This window comes from Pseudopodoces humilis, chromosome 4 (genome assembly GCF_049639895.1).
Source record: "Pseudopodoces humilis isolate 2021_Gansu_Grassland_sample_001 chromosome 4, ASM4963989v1, whole genome shotgun sequence".
NCBI lineage: Eukaryota > Metazoa > Chordata > Aves > Passeriformes > Paridae > Pseudopodoces > Pseudopodoces humilis.
The window spans coordinates 44,684,371-44,701,201 of record NC_142203.1 but is presented as its reverse complement, the minus strand read 5'-3'; the positions used below and the strand labels follow the sequence as shown (position 1 = coordinate 44,701,201).

The 16,831-nt window shown below is 35.3% G+C and overlaps 1 protein-coding gene across 1 annotated transcript in view; it reads left to right on the top strand.

Annotated features, from left to right (window-relative positions):
* CNTLN (centlein) overlaps positions 1–16,831 on the top strand; it is a 197,961-nt gene that overhangs the window by 137,769 nt on the left and 43,361 nt on the right. The window contains 3 exon segments of the mRNA XM_088054637.1: positions 3,486–3,529; positions 3,531–3,602; positions 3,604–3,739. Of these exon segments, the coding sequence (XP_087910763.1) occupies positions 3,486–3,529; positions 3,531–3,602; positions 3,604–3,739 (252 nt within the window).

Sequence of the window (16,831 nt, the reverse complement as noted above, 5' to 3'; positions counted from 1 at the left end):
ATTGACCCTGGCCAGATGCCAGGCATCCACCAAAGCCTCTTGTTCACTGCCCTCTTCAGCTGGACATGGGAGAGAAAATAGAACAAAGGATTTGTGGGCTGAGATAGGGATAGAGAGAGATCACTCATCAAATACTGCCATGGGCAAAAAAAACTTGAATTAGACATATAAATTTAATTTTTACTAACAAAATCAGAGAAGAATAATGAGAAGTAAAGTAAGACCTTAAAGACACCTTATTCCCACTCCTTGCTCCTTCCCAGCTCCTTTCCCCCAGCAGTGCATGGAGACAGGGAATGGGGGTTAGGGTCAGTTCATCACATGTTGTTTCTCCCACTGCTCAGGGAGAGGAGTCCTTCCCCTGCTCCAGCGTGGGGTCCCTTCCACAGGAGACAGTTTCCCATGAACTTCTCCAGAGTGAGTCCATGCCATGGCAGCAGTCCTCCACAAACTGCTGCAGGGTGGGTCACTCTTGCACGGGGTTCAGTCCTTCAAGGACAGGCTGCTCCAGCGTGGGTCCCCCGTGGGATCACAAGTCCCACCAGGAAATCTGCTCCGGTGTGGGCTCCTCTCTCCCCAGGTCTGCAGCTCCCTGCCTGGAGCCTGCTCCAGCACAGGCCTCCCACGGGCTCACAACCTCCTCTCAGGAATTCCCTTGCTCTGGATTGGGTCTCCTCTTCGGGTGGATCTCTGCATCCCTGTGATCCTCCATGGGCTGCAGCTGCTTCACCATGGTCTGCACCACGGGCTGCAGAGGAATCTGAGCTCCAGCACCTGCTGGAGCACCTCCTGTCCCTCCTTCTGCACTGACCTTGGTGTCTGCAGGGTTGTTCCTGCCACATGTTCTCTTTCAGCTCTTCTGTGGCCACCAATACATCTTCAATCACTTTTTTCCTTCTTAATTATGTTATCACAGAGGTGCTGTCATTTCCAAGTGGCCCAGTCCTGGCTAATGGTGGCTTTGAGCTGTCTAGCATTGACTTTTCTGGACATGGAAGAAGCTTCTGAGAACTTCTCACAGAAGCCCGCCCTGTAGCTCCCCCACTAACAAAATCTGTCCATACAACCCAAATATATCGGTAAAAGTATTTGGACAGAAATGTAAAAGTTGGTTTAAAAACCTAAAGTTGCTGTAAGCTAGTGGTGCTGTCTCATAGTCCAGACAAAGAATGCCACAGGCACCTCATTAAACTTTCAGTCAGAAACACCATACGGAACAGCCTGACCTAACCTGTAACAGGGAGACAGCAACACCCCTCTCTCCCTCCCTTCTAGCCAAGTGCTGACTAATCAAGCATAAATGTCTCTCAGCTTGTTTGTTGTGTAGTGGATGAGTTCCTCCATCTTAGAAAGATACTGTGTCCAGGAGATTCTGAAAAGCGTGCTTTTTAGCTTCTTCTTAGCCTATTTACAGTCATTGTCTGGGTTTTTAACTGCTTGTCTCATTGCTAACATCTATATACTGTTTTCTCACAGAAGAGGGCCAGCTGGTTGTGTCCCAGGTCTTTAGAGGCTCCATACAATCTGTAACAGATGACTCATTCTTGGACTTTTTAACAGTGTCTAATAGGTTTTCCCTCCTGTGTTTGTCCAAATAAATCACTTCATGTAATTTTATATATAAGTAGATATTACTATTTCTTAGTTCAAGAAACAGAATACTGACACACTGAACAACTTGCTGCTTTCAGATAACTAGTTTGAAATTCAGTATTTTGAATGGTGATATGAGTTGGAAAAAAAAATATGTTTTCTTAGCTTCCAAAATTTTAAAGCAAATGCATACTCTCTGGTCTTGTTACATATTCTTGATTGTATTATTTCAATACTTTTTGGTCAAATAAACTGAAAAAAAGGAAAAATCTTATCCATTAATCTGTTGGTAACAATACACAGTATGAGTAGGTGCACATGATATATATGAAAATCTGACAAGAATGTGCTACTCCTGGTAATCTTCTGCAAGTCCTGAATGAGGACACACAAGGCATCCAGGAAATCCAGGAGACTGTCCTCTCTTGATTGGGAGTATAGCACAGCCAGTGCAACTTCAGTAGGGCCTGTATTACATTTACTCTCTGTTCTGACTGGAGAACATAGATACATTCTGACAGACATCTGTTTCAGACTGGTGGAACTGAAGCAAAGTCAGGAAGTGTCCAGAGAGCCCTAAGCAGTTAAATGCTCTTCAGTAGAACTCCCCTATGGCAGGAAAAGGATTTGAAAACATGGTTTGTGAGTATGGAAGAAAGTATTGCACAAACATTTAGCATTGACAGCTGGGAACAACACTTTTAACAGAATTCTTGAATCTGTCCAGAGGATTTAAAGACCCTACTGCTGGATCAAGGTATTCTCATACAAAGAGAGGCTAAAGCAATCTCCAAAGTCTTGAGCTGTGCACGGGGTTGGAGATGAGACCATTTATGATAAAAGGACTTGGTCAGCTTTTCCTCACGTGGTAGGAATATATAATACCCTGTGTGGTGTCAGCAGAGTTACTGAAACTCTCTTACAACTCATACATTTATTAGACCTGTGGCCTAGAATGGAGATCTCCATCTTTTTGCTGCAGGCATGGATTGTTTGCTCATCATCTGCTGAGAGCTCAGTTCTTGGTCTTTCAAATTGTGTGGTGATTGTACTCATCTACAATTCATGGCTAAGTTATTCTGCAATGTCACTAGTTTGTTCAGTGCAGTTTGTAGAGAATGTGTTGATCTTTACTCTTTTAAATTTGCTTAACAACTATTTTAGATATGAATATTCTCAGAAATATGTTGCATGATATAACATAGAAATTGCAATCTGAAGACTTAAACTGGAGAAATGTTGCAGTATTCCTGATCAAAAGTGTTTAGATATACACTGAGCATTTAATACCCAGTAAATTAGTGCACAAACCCACTGATAAGCTGTTGCAAGATTTGCTTTTTTGAATTTGTATGTATATTTTCAGATATTTAGGTCATTATTTTAAAGTGAAATTCTCATGTAATAAATGACTGTCAAACAGCATCTTTTCACACAGTTAAAGTTAGTTTTTAGTAAGTTCCACCTAGTGAATCTACTGACTGATATGAGGTTTTTCATTACCTTTTGTTCATGTTTGCCCCTTATAGCAAACACAGCCAAGGAAACAAATTAAATGTATTTTGGTTTAGACCTTAAAAAAACCCAGCCTGGTAACGAGACACTGAAGCCTTTATTTTTGATAATCTTGATCAGAAATTCAAGACATGTAACTTCCAAGTTCTTGTTGATTTTGCATTGTTGGCATTTCAGAAAAAGTACGACATGGAGTGTTTATAGGTTCACTGTATTGTATGTTTTATGTTTTTGTAGGTCAGCTGTTAATTTACCAGTTTACTTACTGATATATATTTTAGACACTGCAAGACTGTTTTGAAGGGCCAAAACAAAATCATAAATCATTTTATTTATGATGATTTTGTCCATTTAGTAACATGCCATTTTATGTTCAGTGTACAGAGCAAAAAGAAGAAATACCACTGTCTCCAGAAACTGTCCAGGGTTACTCTGTTACTCAACTACAGGAAAAAATTAAGTCACTGCAGAAGGAGATAGCTGTTTTACAGAGTAAAAAAAAAGACAGCAGTGGATTTCATTAAGAATGTTAAAGAAAACAATGAAAAATTAACAAGTCATTTACCTTTGGCTGATCAGAGACTTCAAGTTAATAAACTGGCCATAGAGGTAAAGTACTTTTCATTATAGTGTCTTGCAATGTTCACCTTAATTCTACTGTAGTTCTGTGAAATTTTGATAACACTGATTTTTGTATTTTAATTTAATATAGGCAAAATTATGAAATATTATATATTACCATGCTTTGTGTGGGCCAGTTATTATGTATAAATGATATTGAGGCTTGTGTATCAATGCAAGTCATTTATCCTTTTGAAAAGAAAGTGTTTTCATGCTGGTATTTTACATGTATTCAGATGAGTGAGGTAATTTTCACTTCTAGCCTGTGATCTGCAAACCTTCCTGAGAATCTGGTCAGTCCAAAACTGTTCCTCTGTGAAGAACAGGCACTGCTCCTTACAAACCACGAAACCTTTTCTTCCAAGGGGGCTCAGACCAGTTCCATATCTATTTAATCCCATCTCTCTCTGTTGGAGTGAAAAGTCAACACACAAAGTTTATGGAAATAGAGACTAGTAAAGTATTTAGTTAACAGCCCAAGGACACAAACTTTCTTCTCTGCTTCAGTCTTCATTTCTACTTAATCCTTTTCCATGCCATTACTCCTTTCTGGTTTTCCCCATTCTCATGTATATATGTATTTTGTGTTAATCTATATGCAGCTCCTCAGCTGGAATTCTTTTCTGTTCATACTGTAGTGATTGGCCTGCCCTTTATAGAGCTGAATCAACAAACACTTATGCAGTAATTGTCTCCTGTTGGTCACACACACATCCTGCTTCCAGAATTATAGTACTGCAACAGATGGACTTGCTGGAAGGAGGCAGACATTAAAAAAGAAATCAAATCCCCTCCCCCTCAAACTTCTCTGTATTTTTGTCTTGGCACAGAAGGCAGAAGCAGTATCAGGAGCAGCACTTTTCACTTTCTTAGGACTAGGGAACTGCTAATTTCTGGAGGAGGGAAAACTTCATTTCTGCTACTCATTTTACATAACTATATATGTGTAATGTATTGTTTAAAAACAGTTTCCAAGGTCATTGGAACCAATGAAGATCTGTCTGTCTTACAAGCAGATAATGTAAAGTTTCATGGACAGTATAAACTTCACAGGGAACTATACGTGTAATTTAGCTAAAACGTTCTGATTTCTCAGACTTCATGACTTACCTTCCTAGAAGACTGCTCCTTAGGTGTCCATAGAAGATCAATGTGAGAAATAAAATAGAAAATGTCGTTATCTGGGAACTGGTTAAAAAAAAGCGAAAAGCGGGGGGAACAAAATTTATGTCAAGATAAGAGCTGCTGTAATGGAAAAGACTGACTAAAACAAAAATAGCATGGCTTCAAAACTAAACTGGTTTTCTATCACTCCGTTTTTCTGGAAGGTATTTAAAAAAATTGGTCACTGGTCTATTTAAAGGGTGTTGCATTCCAAGCAAAAATAAATAAAGGGTGTTTCGGGTACTCAAGGAAAAAATCTTTATTAGGCATGCATATTTTTTTCCTTCTCAGCAAACAATTCAAATTCCCCTTCTTACAACTAATTACTCTTCAGGTGCCATACTAGTGCTACCAAGTGGGAAATTTAAAGCCGAGGCTTGGGCTACTTGCCAAGTGAAAAATAAGGAGGTAAAGAACCTATACAGTCACTGCAGGGTACACCCGTGTTTTAGAGAGAGAACCCTGATTCAGACAGATCTAATAGTTCTAAAGCACATATTTTTTGTAGGGGACTTTTATGGGGTTTTTTTGGTAAGAAATACTATCTAGACGTGAAGTTTTAAGATACTGCAAGGGAAAAAAAATGTTAATGTTTTTTGTTAATACTTCTGTTACTCTAGATTTACTTGAGAGGTAGAAGGTAAAAAACGAGCAGTCAAACCATAGGAAAATAAAAGATTGACACAATCTCTGGATTTGGAGGAAATTATAAGTACTTCAAGAGTGGCAAAATTACTTCTATCCAAAAATAAGTGTTATGGTTAACTGCCATAACCAGTTCTGAGTGCACTTGCATTAATAGTGAGCTTTTAGTCCTTGGCTGGGGTAAGTTTAGCAGTCTAGCAACTATAAACATTAACATCATGGCTTGAACAAGCTGCCATTTTGCCTGATTTTATCTAAGAAAATAAATCCTTTAGCAGACAAGGACAGATGTTTGCGCAGTCAGTCCTTCATTACAGTCCCCAGGGACTCTAGAAGATTGACTCTAGATTTAAGATTTAAATGTTCCAGATGTTCGTTTTGAGACAGATTTAACAGTTCATGCAACCTAAGGACTGTCTAGCATCTGTTGATTTTCAGAATACGTACTTGCATGGTTTTGTGTGCTTTTCTTGAAAATCCACACAGACAAATATCTCGGTGTATATTTGTCTGCTCTTAAGAGTTCAGAATTCTGGATTTAAGTTCTGGTTTTGCTTGGCCATATAAATGCTTTGCAGTAATGTAGATAGCTGACTTTGTTTCATTCCTGCAAAAGCAATTCTTTGCATATTTTAAAAAATGGCTGTGAAGTGACTGCATATGTGAGAATCAACACTTACATTCTCTAAGGATTCACATTAACACTGAGTCAAGACCATCTGTACAGAAGTTCAGCAGTTACATTTTGTTATTGGTGTATAGAAACCACAGCTGGAGCAGATACTTAATGTGGAAACAGTGATATTTATTATTTTCTTAATTTCTAAGAAAAGCGTTTGAAAGAAATTGTTGGAAAAAATCAGGATCTTTTTTCTAAGGTTTAGTCTTCTCCTCTACTCATTTCTAACAATGAGTGATTATAAAAAGAGTGTATTTATTGCATAGAACACAGTAATCATTGTTAGTTTTATGCAGTGTCATTCTTATGGCAAAAATCCAGACAAAGTATATTGAATAAGAAATTAAAATCGTAATTAATTTAAGTCACTAGTGCTTCTCTTAGTCATGTCAAGGCTATTCAAAGGTCCACTCTGAGATGTACCATACGTTTGCATCTCCAGTTCTCGAGTGTTTCTCAGGTGATATCACAGTAAAGCTGCATTTCCTTACGAAATACTGTACACAATTGCAAAGTGCACGTGTAAGTCTACTTCAGCAGGAAGCTTGAATCTCAGAATAAGAACAAGTCAACCAGTCAAATGCTGACACATTCTTTGAAGAGGATAACATGAAGGTTTAAGTAAAGTTTTGGGGTTTTTCTTCAGATTCCTTCCTGGAAAGAGGTTTTAATTGTTTTTTGAAGCATATTTTAAATCTGACCCAGATGAGTTTTTTCTGACAGCACTTTAAATATACCTCCAAACTTTTTTTTTAGCTATTTGATTTTCACTTTTCTTTGAATTTTAAGGGAACTCTTTCCCCCTGAGCTCATAGTTTGTTTATCTAGTAGATTATCTCAGGCATAGAAAAGTATGAGCATGAAAAGCAGAAAAGTAAAGTGCTAAAGAAAGCTTTTTATTCTTTAAAGGTTGTGGCTTTCTTTACATATTCTCTTGACTGTTTTTTATTGCTCAGTGTATCAAAGGACAGGCCAGAATTTGGTGTTACATCTGAAAAACCAGCATCACAGCTTCACTCCCTTTATGGTACCCAAAATATATCAGCCAATTTAGTGCTATTCAGTTGCACTGAAACAAAGGAAAAACTGATGATAATTTTAAATGTATTGGAAATTATTGGCTGAACTATTATTTTATGCAAATATCTTAAACTCTGGTTTTCATGACGGATTTTTCACTCTTTAAATATGTATTATAACAATTAATATATCAATTACTTTATATATATATATATAATATATATAACAATTATTTATTACATATATATCTAACAATTTGTGTATGTTTATGGTTTTCCTTAAAGTAAATTTTAGGAATAAATTTTAAATTATAAACGGAATGCTATTTGTAATTATCCTGCAGTAGCTAAAACTGCTTTTGAAATTTCCTCACGTTTTATTCATTCCAGCAAATATGTAATTACTTGGACAGATATTTTAGGCTTTCTAGATAAATGTTGTCCAGTTAGAAATGGTTGTAAACCCATCCAGTTATTTCCTGTCAAAACTCTTTTATAAATGTCCTGGTTTTATGTGTTTGAAATCTCTTACATGGATGTACTCCAGAGCATTTGTATATTTTTATTAAGTTCATGAAAGAGATTCTACATTTAGTGTCAACTCTTCTAAGTTGAATGTTGGATTTTCTTCTTTCTCTGGTAACATGAAAAGATATTTCTCATTATGTACATTAGATGATTTTAAGGACACCTACAGAAGATCTGAATGACAAAATTTTATTAAAAGTTTTAGAATGATTGAAATTTGGAAGACTTCAAGTTATGTATAAATAGTAATTTATACAAATAAACTTTGTATAAAGTCACTGCTATGTCAGTAGCATGTGCAGGAATTCTGACTTTCATATATATATATAAATAATAAAATAAAGTAAAAGAAGAGATGCTGATAATGATCACATATTTTAATAAGTCCAAAATAAAAGAATTGAAATTGCTTTTGCTTTGTTAAACAATGTCCCTTTCCATTCTCTACAGGGCAAAGTTAAGTCTTACATGTAGCTATCTTAAAAATAAAAACCCCGTATACATTATATTTAACACTTTTGACAAACTTGATCCAAAATAATTTCTTCAGCTGTCTACCTTTGGCACAGATTGTAATGGAATAACCAGAGAATTCTGTGAAGCTGTTTAGGAAAAGTCTGTTCCCAAAAACATTAGGAGAAGTGTCAAAGTATTATTTCTCTCCCTTTCTTTAGAAGCATATAGGTAATCTTGCCCTAACTACTTTTAATAAGAGCAGTTTAGGTTAATTTACGGGAACTGTAATCCTTGGGCCCAATACTCTGAAACAAGTAAACAAGGTTTCTCAAAAATATTTAAAAATTAAACCAGCAAATTTTCTATTCTGCTTTTTCTGAAAATTCAATACAAGTTGAAAGGTAAACCAGAGTGAGTAAACCTATCATGAACCAGGATATACTGCCAACCTTTCCAGAGTTTGCCAATGCAATCTAAGACAGCAGAGGCTTACATAATAATTGAACTAAGCTATGTATCAGCATGAGACTGATGTTTTCTCAAAATTAGATTGAGAAATTATGTTTTTTACTTCTGACATCACACTGCTTTTGCCCTTGTTTGCATGTATCTTGCAATGATCTTTTTTGCAGGCACAGTATATATTAATATCTCAAAACATGCTCCCAGTCTATGTGTTCATGAGAGAAAGACTCACAGTGTTGTTCTAGACCTGAGCAGGAGCAACATCTGTTTGCAGGAGAAATTGTCTGTAATGTATGTCAAACCTCAATTTTTTTGAATTTAATTTTAATTTCTGGATCTACTTGTAAATTTTGAAGGCTTTGAATTGACAATATTGAGAAGAATAGTTTCTGCTTTGTTGTTTTATTAAAGCTTTGCTGAACCTAATAAATCAAAAATCAGGGTATGCAGTCGCACTTATAAAGGCTGGGAACAGAGACAGAAAATTCCCTGCGACCTCTGAGGCTAGAATTCACCTTTTTCTATCTTTCTGTCTTTTAACTCCAAAATCCAGTCTGGCATGAAACAGTCAGCTAGTCAAATATGCTCAAACAGTATGGTTACTAAATGGGGAAATCTGTAATACTGACTCTGACCACTGACTCAGTGGTCAGCTCCTTAAGCTGACTTGGAAATAAAATAAGGAATAGCCAAGGCTAAACATGAAAATAATTGACCTTTTAAAATGCATCTACACCAAATTTTTTTTATTATTTTGGTATTTTGCTGCATCATATAATTTAAACATCATGAAGTCAGTTTTGTTAACAGCTCTGTGTATAAAATATATATATAGCTGTCATTATGAAACAAAAATAAAGCTAAATACTTTTTACAATTTATATTGATCTTTGAAAAAAAATTGCAATAGACCTGTTGCATTATTGATGAACAGCATTTAAAGTACATTGTATGTAGGAAATTAGTCTTCATAAATTAAAAAGAAGAGTTGGCATGAACTAGGACTACTAGACTTATGCTCCTGTCAAAATGATATAACTTAGATAAATTCTAGAAAAAATATATTATGAATAAAAAATTGTGAAAACTACATGAAGTTCAGAGATCATACTTGCAATCAGTATGATTTATATTGCTGTTATCATGTAGAAATGCTGAAAAGGATTGTTCTATATTAGAAGAAAGAACCTGTATGAAAAAATCAGCATGTTATTGTAATGTTACAAACAGAGGTTGTACACATACCAATAAGTAAAGCTAATGTAACTATATCCAGTAGCTTAATGTAGTAATGGAACACACATTTAGATGATATGAGAAACTTGTATATATATTGAAATAAAATCCAGAAGATATCTTGTAATTTTTATGTTATTAATTTCATATGATATGAGCTTTTTTATTCACCTTCCCTGTGATTAGGTCAAACATTCCTTTGCATTTGCTCTTATCTTACTATTGGAAAAAATACCACAAACCAAAAGAGAACTGTAAAGAACTGTTTGTTCCTGTAAAAAAATTCCCAAATAAGGTACAATTTGTGACCTGGAAAAGCTGAACATATTCTATCATAATAGGATTTCCTTTTGTGTTCACAGGAGGGTTTTTATTTAATTCACTGTGATCTGCTCATTAATTAAAGTTAAGCATAAAGCTACACTGGATTCTCGAGCCTTCTCCAGTATGTATAGCTCTAAGGATCATATATGTTTTTGTTAGAGGATATTTATTAAATTTCACACAAAGAGGGTCATTGATTTGGGAATAATTATTCATATGTTGCCAAGAGATTACATTTGAGATCTGGCACATTAGAGTTTCTAAGGGTTCATCACAAAAAAACAGTTTGCATTGCAGTTGGACCAGTACTCTTAGGTTTGTTTACCAGAGCAGTCCATGAATTATTCATTATTAGTAACTACTGCTATTAACTATGGAAATGATTTTACTAAACCCTTTGTACATGTGCTTATTTCCACTGAGTTCAAGGAAATTTCAAGATGTCCTACTTATCATGTTAAAATTAAATTTTATTTTCTCTAATCTTCCATATAGATCTCTCTATAGTGAGGGGTTCCTTTTTGTTTTCAACTTTTGAAGAAGGAGCAACAACAGGGGAGGTAGCTGCATTTTTAATATTCTCTGATTTAGTATTCTGATAGACTGTGAAATAATGTGCAAGAAATAGCTGCTTTGGGTTTCCATCAGCCATATATCCTCCCTTGGAAGTTCCAGTTCTCTTCCCTGGTTCTTGTGATGTATTTTTACCTGAAAGTCACTCTTTTCTTTCTTTCCCAGCCTAGATAAATGTTTTCCCAATTATGTTCTTAGGAAAAGTCTTCATGACTCATGAGAAATTGGGGAGATAATTTTGTATTGTGAACATTGAGTTGATTCTCCTGCACTCTCCCAATGGACTCTCCTACTTTACTTCTCCTTTCCTTTGCTCCTGTCCTACTCTGTTAAATAAATTTTTCACCATGTCAAGGTACAGAATGCAAGATTGGTGGAGGAGAATGCTTAGTACGGTTAGAAAGGTACATACATGGACTAAGAGAATTGGTCAAAGACACTTCTCTACTTGAGGAGTTGCATTTTCTAAGAGGTTGGGTAAGTAGGGTCATGGGATTACAAAAATAGCTCTGTGACTTGAAAGTACCAGAAGTTTTATAAGCACATTCACTCATTTTTTTGTGTGTGTGCCTCTGTGCAACAGTCATTGCTTATTAAAATGTAAATATGAATTAAAATTTCAAATGTAGTATTTGGATTGGAGCTAAGCATTGCTACGTGGAACACAATGGAGGTACAATGTCTCAATTCATGCTTTAAGGTTAAACTTGTGCATATAAGTACCACTTAATCATTTTCACTTGCTCGGAATCTCACATACCATGAAATTAATTTTTCAGTTGAACCCTCACATGAATGATAACATTATTTTTTTCACCAGGATAATGGTTTACACCTTACATATCTATTTTATCTGGATATACTATGAAATAAATGACTATCTTTTTGTTGTTTGTTTTAGAAATAAAATCTTCCAATCATTTTTAAAAAATTAATGGCAATGTAAAAAATCCAAGCCAGTGCAATAGGATATCTTCAGTCATTGAAAACTACTCTTAAGCTTTCAATCATCCACCAGAGTCTGATTGAAGAGTATGGTTTATTATGATTCACAGTGTTGTTAATGAGTAAATCATTACATCATAATGAAAACCAATACATTGCTCGAGTTTCCTGTTGAGTGAGGCTGAATGGCTGTCTCCTGGGAACCAGGGACTCTAAAGAAAAATGAGAGTCCTAGGAGGTAATGCTGAGCATGAACTCCCATTGCCATTTTAAAAAATACAGTCCTCAAAATGCATAAACTGGAGTCTTTACAAGACAAGCAGAAAGATTATATTTTCTTTCACTGGTATAATTTGACTGATCTTAAAATAATGTATGTAGTTCTAATACACAGAATACAAGAAGGAAATTAAATTAATTTAGAAAACATTTGAAGACTTACGAGGAGGATTTGAAAATACATTGTTCCAGAGACCAATGCGAGGTTTTCAGAGAGCAGATTAAAAGATAACTGAAGTTTAAATAGCTAAGAAAAAGAATTATAAAGTCCTAAGTCTAGCCAAGGAAGATTTTAAAAATAGCAAAGATAGAAACATACCAGATATGAGATCTGTAATTTTTAGGTGTCTGTAATTAACTATTGCCAGTTGGAGTCAGACAACTGCAGTGATATTGGCCAACTAATCAAACAGGGAAGAAATCATCTTCTTGTGGTTAACTGTGAGCAGATTGTTTGTTAAAGGAGTAAAATAAAGTTGGGTCTGTAGGATGCATGAAAAAGGAACAGAGAGAGAGAGTATTTCTTTGATGGTATGAGCTTAATTAATGGGATGTATCAACAGGAAGGTTAACTCTCAACTTAAGTAACACTGTTCGCTCACCTGAAGCAACGATGGAAGAAGTGTGTTTATGTCACAGAACTCAGCTGGGCAACAGTATAGTTTTAAATTAATGCTAAAATGAGTTCAGTTCTGCAGAAAAGAGATGTAAGCATGAATGATAAATTTAAGATAAGTCAAACCACTTGTTTTTAAGGAGCTACCTGAAGCCAAGAAGGAGTGCTGTGATAGCATTCAAACACATCAGGTTATAAGGAAGAGAAATTCCGAGGCAGAGGAAGAAGCCCATCACCATCACCACTGAAGACATACACATATAAAATCACAGCACAGGGAAGGTGGATATTGAAGTGAAGCAAGTAGCCCAAAGGAAGTGCCAGTTATATGGTGTGCAACATTTAAAGATCATTAGTCTTAAGCAGAAGATATGCCGACAAGGAAAAATGGCCTTTGTGTGTAATGTACACAGAATTTAGGATCTCGTTAGTCCTGTAAAACCCTCTAAATGTTGCTGATTGCAGAGCTGAGAGAAGATTAAAGCTATTTGATTTAGGCAGTATGTAAGTTGATAAAGGAAAATGCAGAAAATAAAAGATAAATTATGATTTTTTTTAATATTTACTTCACATTTTACCAGGAGGATTGGGCACAAGTATGATTTCAGTGAGGTAGTTATGACATTTTTTAAGGAAAAAACTTTTCATTTTAATTTGGGGCATAGAGACAGTTTAATTTTTCTTTTTTTAGAGCCAAAATCTTGAGAAAGTACTATTGAAAAAGTAAGTTGAGATATTTTGTTAAAGGTTTGGCTTCAAAACAGTAAAAATACTTACTTTCCAGAATATTGTTTACCATATAAAATTTGGCAGAAAAGAGACCCCAAAACTAAATTTCCTGTGAGAAAAATGAGGGAGAGGCATTATGATAAAAATTAATTTCAATTAAAAGTCTACAGGTGCTGCACTTATTTGAAAATTTTAGAATCTCTGACACCAAAAGACCTTCGTGAGGAAGTCTAAGTGGTAGGAGGCATAAATTTCTGTTGTTACTTTGGGAAAGCCTTAATTGAGGACTGAAAGTACAGGTAGTATATGATGATTGACAGTCTCAAGACTTCTTTTTTGAGTTGTTACTCCGAAGAAGATGAAAGCATATTTTCAATGAACATAATTTTGATCAGAAGTCCTTAAATGTAGCTTAGCATGAATTTTATTGTAGTCCACCATCACACATACTACTGTGTACAGTTTAAAATATCCTTTTATTTTCGTCTGAATTCCTCTGAAGTCTGTGAATGTTGGATTTTCCTGTGTTTTTTGTATTTCTGTCAGACGTCATAAAAGTTTAGTTTTATTTCTGTTATTCAGCTGCTGCTTTGTGTTATTTGTGCCGGTCTTCATAAATAGGAGTTAAAAACTTCTTTATATATGCAAATATATATTTTCCTATTTACATATACTCAACTGTATGTTTCTAGACTTGTTCTTAGAGTAGCAGCTTTTGTAGTAGACATCGTGTGTACAGTATTCATTTTATATATGTCAGATCCTCAAGGGCCATGGCTTTTGCCAGATGAAGCACTTTTGATTTTGTGGCTGATGAAACACAGTGCTATTATCGATCTGTGCATGACACAGCCAGTCTCTCTGCTGGCAGAGTCTAGCAACATTTATCCAGGAATTTGTGAAATGTCACTCGGATCATGTTCGTAAGGTAAACTGTGCAAAATCCAGGATTCAAGCTGAGAATCCATGAGGAATTGGATGTGATTCTCTTATTCCTCCATCCTATATTCTAGGTCTGCCAAGTGGTATTTGTTAAAACAATGTCTGTGTTTTGTATTAGGTGTTGAAGAAAGTATGATTATCGCTAGGAACACCCTGTGCAGTTTAGCCATACTGCTGGTTTTCTCAAGTTTTTAAGTCACTTGGGAGAACAAGATTTCTAAGTCAGTGACAGTGATCTAAGCATTGCAAGTGTGTAATTTTGTTTTCTTTGTAGCAAGTGGATGATTCCTGTACAGCTGCAAGCAGGAAACTCTGCTTAGATTTTCTAAAGAAATTTAACTTTCCTTGCTTTATTTTGCATGTAGAGGTGTGTAGCAATTCATGTTTGTCAGTAAGATCTCATTATGTAATAGTGGTCAGAAAGGAAGTGTGAGAGTCTCTACAGGTAAAACTGTCATAATATTGATAATGACATATTTTCTTTCTTTATAAATATGATTGAGAACAGCTCACATTTTTGCTAGTATGAGAAGCAGGTCATTTCAAAAATACTGAAAACAAAGATATGTAACAAAACCCCAAACTTCCATGTACTATTCCTCTGTTTGTAACTTTTCCAGACATTTTATAGATGGTGTTGCAGTTTAAAAAATTGTTTTCAGGTATTAAAAAGGCACAAAAAGCTGCAATTCTTAATTTGCACTTTTTCTTTCCAAAGCAGTTATAATCATAACAATTTTAAAGTTAGCCATGAAGAAAAAAAAAAAAATTGCTGACATTTTTCCGATTTTAAGCATTAAAACATTAAAATCTTTCTTAAAGTCTTCTTGTATTTAATGTAAGAATCAGTTATTAGTTAAAGTAAGAAGAAAGAAGTTTTGTTGAATGAAAGTTCTGAGTTAGGCTGTCTTGGGATTTGTTTTCCAAAGCTAGCAAGGATTTTCTTTTGTTTTTCAAAAAAAATTTCTGCGGTTTGAATCTCAAAGGAAAAAATCAAGATTTAATTGAAACAGCACTTGTGAATGACCACAGATATGTTCTTGATACCTACTTTTTCAAATCTACTTTTCCAGTATTTGTACATTAACAGTTAACCTAGAGGGGAGAAGTTGTTATTAGTCATGAAAAAAATACATGCATATATGATGCCTTAATTTTTGCATGTCATTCTTCCCTTTTTAAGTTTACCATATGTTAAATCCACCATAAGGTAAAACTCAGTAAGTTGTGGGAAAAATCAAAATAGTAGTTGGTAGGTTTTTGGACTGGGTTGTGGCTTTTTTGCTTGCTTGGGGTTTTGTTTTGGTTTGTGGGATTTATTTTGTCTTGTGGATATGTGTGTTGATTTTGCAAAGATCCACAGGCTGAACAAATACCAGTGTGTGCTTCTTAGGAACACAAAGATGGTACTTCATAGCATGAGGGCCACCAGATTGTCAAAATACTGCTCTTCATAGCAGAACTATTGCTAGCTTGTCAGGCATTGCTTTTACAGAGAATTTCAGAGAGGACATTTCTTTTTCTACTTAGCAATGTCAAGATGCTCTGTGTAATAGTGTATCTTGTTTTGGCACTGCACACAAAACGCATATTGGAAGGAAGGAATAAGAATTTTAGTAAGGTTTAAACATAACAAGGAAAGTTGAAGGTCTATAATTAATGAAATCTGAAAATAATAACAGATTGATAGTAAAGACTGAAGGAATGTAATACCCACCTTTCCATGGATAAAAGACTATTTAAAATTAGTGGTCAGTTTGTGCTTCCATATCTTTTAAAGAGAATGGATTTAATTTTTCAAGAAGGACCACTTACCTTATATATATACCACTTGTGTATAATGCACATTTTCTCTTGGAGAATACTGAGGATGGCTGGCAGGAGAATCTTCTCTTCATTGAAACCAAAATTTTCAGGAATTATTTCCTTACACAGTTTGGTACTTGTGCTATGTTTAATATATTCTTGACATCTTAATGTATGCTTTCTTATTTAGCAATTAATTTTTCTTGTCCTCATTCTCCAATGGAAGGTCTTTTTTTAAAGGTAACTAGCACAGGAAAGATACCTTAATAGAGAAGAGTTTGAACAACGGCTCTAGAAGCTAGTCCTTGAAAACCCTTACTCCTTGGACACCAAGTCCTCCTTTTCCTCTATGCATTTTATTACTCTTTGGTCTCTACTAAGATTTATCAGTGATCAGAAAGGAGGACCATAACAGCTCCTTCAAGAAAAAGAGTTCTTTTGGACTCCTCTGGATTGCAGAAGAGGAATCTTCACCTTCACCAGTTCCTCACTGATAGGTCTGCAAAACACCAGTGTCCTGTTCGACCCTATTATCTTACCTGTCAGACACTGAGATTTCTTTCTCTAGATTATATTGCACAGAGGGAATTGGTATTTTTGTTAGAGCTTGCATTTTACTCCAGTTTTCTCATTCCCACAACCCCCTGTTTAAGCTTATGTTGTCAAAGGTAATTCTGCTGCTCTGTTGGCCTGGCT